Here is a 6,504-nt window from a genome sequence, read left to right on the forward strand (position 1 = left end):
TGCAAGCTAGTGAGTGAGCAGAGTCCTCCGTGGTCTCCACTTCAGTCCCTGCCCGGACTTCCTTACGTGATGGGCTGCGATGTGGAAATATAAGCCAAATAAACTGACTGTAACTCCAGCTCCTGTGGATCCACATCAGCCCTCCCCCATTGCGGTCCCAGCTCCTGAGAGTCATTGGCAGCCCCTGCCAAGGCAACCTTCACCCCATGCTCAGGGTTGCCTGTGTGCAAGCCCTCACCCCCACCCTGTCTGGGGCTCAGTTTCCCCTGCACAAGGGACACTGTCACGCCTTCTAGGGGGGTGGGAAGATTAGTTGGAAGGGTTTGAGTGCACACCTTGTCCATGATGTAGTACACACGGTAAAAGTTAGCTGGTGTGTCTGCTAATTGCGCTGTGCCTGAACACTCCCTGGATGGATGACTGTGGAGTCACTGTTTCTGTCATTCCTGACTGTGTGAGTCGGTTCATGTCCCTGACTCGGTTTCTCTGTTGAAAAATAAAACCTTAAAGTACTTTTGTCACGGGTAAGAACGAGGATGACATGGTGAGACATACAGAACCTTGCACAGACCTAGAACAGTCTCAGGAGCTCTGGGAGGGACGTGGCAGCCGTTCAGAGACGACTCCGCACAGCCCAGTGGTTGAAGGATTGAGTAGAAGAAACAGAAGCCTAGAGACTTGGTGTTGGGCGGGGCTATCATACTCACCTGAGACAGCCGGCTTACAGAGAAGAGTTTTGTCTGAGCTCACGGTCACCCCTGTTACTTGGGGGGCTGTGGTGAGAGACAGCTCATCAGACAGGAGAACACTATCGAAATAAACCGTCTCACCTCATGGAAAACCAGGGAGCAAAGACGAGGCCAGAGCCCTGTGATCCCCTTTAACACCACTTCTCTTCAACGATCCAATGCCCTCCCTTGTAGGCCCTACCTCTTAAAGCTTCCAAAGCCTGCTGAGGGTGCCAGGCTGGAGAGGAAGCCGAAAAACATGGGCCTGTGGGGATCACCTCAGTTCAGCGCTGCCTGTGGGTGGATGAGTGGGTAACTGTGTGGCTAGATGGTGGATGGATGGATTAATGGATGGACTGACAGACAGGCAGCAAAAGGATTTGCCTGCTCATTCGGTGTGTGTTGAGAGCTTGCCCTCATCCAGACACTGCTCTGGAAGCACAACAATGGACACACAAGTTCCTTATCTCACTGGTACAATTATAACAGGTCTGTGAGATGGACACATAACTTAAAAATGCATCTAGGAGGGGCTGGAGAGCTGGCTCAGCAGCTAAGAGCACTGACTGCTCTTCCAGAGATCCTGAGTTCAATTCCCAGCAACCACATGGTGGCTCACAACCATTTGTAATGGGATTCAATGCCCTCCTCTGGTGTGTCTGAAGAAAGCTACACTGTACTCACATACATTAAATAAATCTTTTTTTGTTTGTTTGTTTAATGCATACAGGAGTGACTATAGTATGGTGGGCAACTAGGTTGAGGAGACAGAGAAGTGTGGTTGGTTAGGGGAAACACGGCTTATGAGGAAATGTCACAACATGGAATTCTCACCAGAGACCCCAGGACAGCACACCCCATTCCCATCCCTTGGGCTTCACCTGTTCCTCTTCTACAAGTTGCCCAGCCTCCTGATCTGGGGTGATGTCAGGCTGTACAGACGGCTGGTACACACACCTGGGCCACTGAGAGCCAGGACGGTGGAGGAAAAGCAGTCACGTCTGTCTGTCTGTCCCGGCTGACTTTTGTCTTCACCTCTGTAGACACACCCCTGCTGCCCTCACTCCTATCCTGTGCCAGGATGCTGAGCTCCTCGGGAAACCAGGGTGGAGGGAGAGACCACGGCTCAAGCAAAGGAAGGGGCAGTGTGAGCAAGGCGGCAAAGGGGCGGTGGCGCTGCTGGCCTCGAGGCCCAGCCTTCTCTTTTCTCTCCTCCTTTATCAAGTCTGCTGTTTATTGGGCAACCGTTCAAAGTCTGAGTCTGCGCATAAAGCGCTAAGTGGTGCACGAGGAAGGAGGAGGTCGACATGCGCCCCCCCCCCCCGCCCCGTTTTCAACAAGCTTGACCGTGGGGAATGAAAGATAAGTGTAGCCACAAGACCTCCCCTGGCCCTGTGTTCTGTGAATGGAAAAGCATTTGTCCCTCCCGGCCTGGTGCCGGCTCGGTGCACCTCCTCCCTCCCTCCCTCCTGCCACAGGTGAACTCTCAGCTCTTCCTCTCCGGACCCATGTGGAACCAACTCTCCCATGTGGACATGGGCAAAAGCATGGAGTGGACCCACCAATTCCTGGGCTGTGATCTTTCTACCCCCAATGATGGGGACAACAAGATGGCGTGCACAGGAGACCGTAGCGAGCCATAGGGATGGTTAGAAAAAGAGGAAGGCCCAGGTGTACTACCGTTATACCCAGAAACAGACACAGAGAGAAATCGAACTCAAGAACTGCTTGTGTTTATTGGTAACCAGCTCAGGTCAACAGAGGAGACTTTAAAAATGGAAAGAGAAGGAGAAACCACGTGAGCATGCCCGACTGAGCATGCTTCTGCTGACCTCTAACCCCACCTCCCCCACTCCTGCTGCAAACCGGTTGGGAGATTAGGGGGTGCTCCCAGAAGAGCCAGGACGTCTACCTCCTGGGGGAAGCCGATTCTGGCCATTAGCTCCCCAGCTGCCTGCTGGGTACTGACAATTGGGCCCCCGGCTGCCTACTGGATACTGGCAATTGGGCCCCCAGCTGCCTGTTGGGTATCGACCATTACTCCCCCAGCTGCCTGTTGGGTATCGACCATTACCCCCCCAGCTGCCTGTTGGGTATCGACCATTGCCCCCCCAGCTGCCTGTTGGGTATCGACCATTACCCCCCCAGCTCCCTACTGGGTACCGACCATTACCCCCCCAGCTCCCTACTGGGTACCGACCATTTCCCCCCCAGCTCCCTACTGGGTACCGACCATTTCCCCCCCAGCTCCCTACTGGGTACCGACCATTTCCCCCTAAGATGCCTGCTGGGTACCAACCATTACCCCCCAAGCTAGTACCTGAGACTAAACCACTGCTACCCCATATTCCAGAAGGGTGTGGCATGGGTCTTGTTCCCCACCCAGTTCCAGCCCCTCCACTTCCCCAAGATGTTCCGGGACTTAGGATCCTCCCAGATAAACCAGGCAGAACCTTGTGGTTGAGAAACCAGAATGGGCGCTGGGCAAAGGCTTCTGCTTCCGTTTCCAATGGAGTAGAAGCAGCCTGCGGTCCAGCGTCCTGGGGGTAGGAAGCCTCTGGCCAAGGTTGTGCAGAGGAAGCCTCAGACAGAGGGCCGCCTCTGGAAAGGTATGACAGGGCTTCTGGTAGCACTTGCTCTAACTGGTCCTCAGCAGCTATCCCTTGCTGAGGGTTCTGTAAGGGCCAGGACTCCATGGGGGGCGGCCCCCAGAAGGGAGGCCCGCTGGGCACCTCAGAGCTGCCCTCAGGAAGAATGCCATCTTGTGGAGATTCGCTGAGCCTCTGAAGAATCCCTGGTAACTCATTCTTCACAGGGTCTGGCTTGGGCTGAGGCTGTCCGGACTTGGAGAGGCTGGTGAAAGAAGGTTGTCCCGAATGAAGGGAGACTTTCTCCTCTGGTGCCCCAATGCTCCGTGCAAAGAGGCCTGAAGGAACCGGAAGATAAAGCAGTGAGTTAATCAGATTTGGTACCAAATACTCCTTTGGCTCGCTGGCCCCTTCGCTGAATGCCCGACTCTGTACTGGCACTTCCCACGTCCCTCGGGGACCTAAGTGTGCACCCTCCTAAAAGTGTGCACTCCCCTACCTTCACCTTCTCCCTTAATTCCTGTTCCCAAGGACCCCAGTACCCTCCATACCTGGCAGACACAGACAGATCAGGAGCAGGCCCAGGGGAGCCCGGCTCCCACCTGCGAGGCTCCACATCTTGCTCAGCTCTGGCTTCTGCTGAGCCCCAAGACAGCAGGCTTTATCCTGTTGGTGGGGTAGAGGAGGGCAGAAACAGCCTGGGAGAGTGGTTATAAAGACAATGGATCTGCCCAATCCACCCTCATTCTTGATTCGGTCTGTGGCAACAGGTGCCACTTGAAAGTCCCAGAGGAACTGGGTGTTCCTCACCTGGCTCCTTCCTGGTACTCCCTGCCCCTTCCTCACCCGGGTGCTCTGGCCCACAGGTCACCCCTGGTTGTCAGCCCTACCCTGTCCTATAAGCTCTAGGATGCTGTCTTCAAGGTCTCTCTCTCTCTCTCAGCAACCCACTTCTTCTGGATCTAGATCATTCAGTCCAGCATCCTCCATTTATATATCCCCATATATCCACCTGGATGCCTTGGTCTGAAGAAACAGGTTTATTTCCCAGGCCTGTGACATGGTGTAATAACTTCCCATAGCTCCTTCCTGTAACAAAGTGCCACCAACTAATGCGTCCCAAAATGTGTTACATTGTTTTCTTTTTATTTTGTTTCATTTCCTTTGTTTGTTTCCTGTACTGACTGGTGTTCTTTGGGGGGGTCAAGTTGGGGTGGGTTAAGATTGAGACTCACTGTGAGACTGGCCTCAAACTTACTATCCTCCGGCCTCAGCCTCCCAAGGCTAGGATGACAGGCATGTGGAGTCATACCTCCCCGTCATCAAGTTTGTAAAAGATTTGTAAAAAAAAAAAAAAAATTTTTAGCTTTTCCTTATTTTGTTATTTTATGCGTATGAGTTCTTCATGCCTGCATGCATGTGTATGCACCACACGTGTCAGATGTCCTCACAGGGCTTCAAAAGCGGGCTTCGGAACTCCTGAGGCTGAAGTTAAAGACATTTGTGAACCGCCTTGTGGGTACCGAGGATTGAGTCTAGATCCTCTGGAAGAACAGTCAACTCTCCAGCCTTTATCTTATTCTTAATTACATATATGTGTGTGTGCCTGTTGGGGGTGGGGAGGGGAGGATGTGCATATGGGTGTAGTGCCCAAAGAGGCCAGAAGAGGGCGTCAGACTCCTAGAGCTGGAATTACAGGTGGTTGTGAGGACCCTGACATTGGTTCTGGGAACTGAACTCAAGGGCAGCCAATGTTCTTAACCATGGAGCCATCTCTCCAGACCAATCACCATTCTTTACAACACAAGTCTAAAATGGCTCTTTTTGGGTTAAAACAGAGGGATTTGAGGACCGAGTCCTGTTATTGCCGCTCTAGAGAGACTCCACCTGTGGCTTTTTCCAGTTTCCAAGGCCACCTGTGCTTCTTGTTGTAGTAAACATTTAATCTCAATTGAGAGTTTCTACCTCACATTTGATCATTCAGTTCCCAGAAAAAAAACACAAAACCTTTATATTTATGATAAGTCTTTAAAGCATTAGAGCCAGCCAGATCCTCTAAGCTATTAGTATCCAGGGTTCAGGACAAGGCCTAGAAACCATAAGCACATGGCCAGGAGAAACAGCAAGTATTTGGAGAACACCACTGGGGAGGTAGCAGGCCAGCATTTAGAAAAGTAGATTAGGGATTACCGCCCCCCACCCCCAATAATTGTCAAAGCCAAATAAAATAATCATAATCTGAGTCTCATTTATTTGTAAACTAGTTGGGGATAAACTGAACTTGGCTGTGCTACAGTTTCTAGTCTCTTGGCTGCCTTCTCCCTCCTTCCAAGCCCCACACAGTAGGTCTTCCCACACTGTATCATCTGGCTTCCTCTTCTTCCTCCCAAGCTCACAATTTGAAACACCGTGTTTATATTGGACCCACCCGGATAATCCTGGATAATCCCTTTATAGTAAAGTCAGATGAGTAACCATCGGAGCTGAGTCAGGAGCATTGTTTCCCTTTGCTGAGTGATATAATGTATCCACAAATTCCAAGGATTAGGATGGTGACATCTTTGTAATGTTGGGGGTGAACTCAGGTGTCAGATGTATCCAAAGAATATATGAAACAGTTTAAAGTATTGTTCCTTTTTGTTTGGTTGGTTTTTTGTTTTTGGGATTTTGTTTTGTTTTGTTTTGTTTTGTTTTGTTTTGTTTGGTTTGGTTTTCCAGACAAGGTTACCATGGTTACCAAGGTTACTACTATGTAGTCCTGGCTGTTCTGGAACTCAGTCTGTAGACCAGGCTAGCCTCAAACTCAGAAATTAGCCTGCCTTTGACTCTCAAGGGCTGGGATTAAAGGTGCGTACCACCACCATCTAGCTGACTAGTTATTGTTTCTGCAGAGGACCAGGGTTTGGTTTTCAGAAACCCTCCTCTCCTAACAACCTCCCTTAACTCCAGTTCCATGAGATCCAATGCCCTCTTCTAGTGTTTGTGGGCAACAGGCATGCACGTGGTGCATAGACATACATACAGGAAAAACAATCTTACACATAAATTATCAATCTAAAGTGTTGGTGGCTGGATGTAAAAAAAATTCAGCACACCCACGGGGAGGGCATTTAAACGCTGCTCTCAAGCGACCATGACTTCAACCTTATTGGCTGGAGAGATGAGAGCTCGTCAATGACTGGTCTAGT

General features: G+C 51.0%; 1 protein-coding gene across 1 annotated transcript; it reads right to left on the bottom strand.

Moving 5' to 3' along the window:
• Window positions 1-2,605: 2,605 nt before the first annotated feature.
• C19H6orf15 (chromosome 19 C6orf15 homolog) lies at window positions 2,606-3,934 on the bottom strand. Its single transcript, XM_052163017.1, has 2 exons — window positions 3,868-3,934; window positions 2,606-3,654 (listed from the first exon to the last, which is right to left on the bottom strand). Exons 1-2 carry the CDS (start codon window positions 3,932-3,934, stop codon window positions 2,606-2,608), a joined length of 1,116 nt encoding a protein of 371 aa, XP_052018977.1.
• Window positions 3,935-6,504: the final 2,570 nt, after the last annotated feature.

The sequence above is a fragment of the Apodemus sylvaticus genome, chromosome 19 (assembly GCF_947179515.1).
Source record: "Apodemus sylvaticus chromosome 19, mApoSyl1.1, whole genome shotgun sequence".
In the NCBI taxonomy this organism is placed as follows: domain Eukaryota; kingdom Metazoa; phylum Chordata; class Mammalia; order Rodentia; family Muridae; genus Apodemus; species Apodemus sylvaticus.

Excerpts from the sequence above, each read along its gene's own strand:
- C19H6orf15 (XM_052163017.1), bottom strand. The coding sequence starts at position 3,934 with ATGTGGAGCCTCGCAGGTGGGAGCCGGGCTCCCCTGGGCCTGCTCCTG. Across the intron at positions 3,655-3,867 it reads GATCTGTCTGTGTCTGCCAG|GCCTCTTTGCACGGAGCATT; the intron begins GTATGGAGGGTA and ends CGGTTCCTTCAG.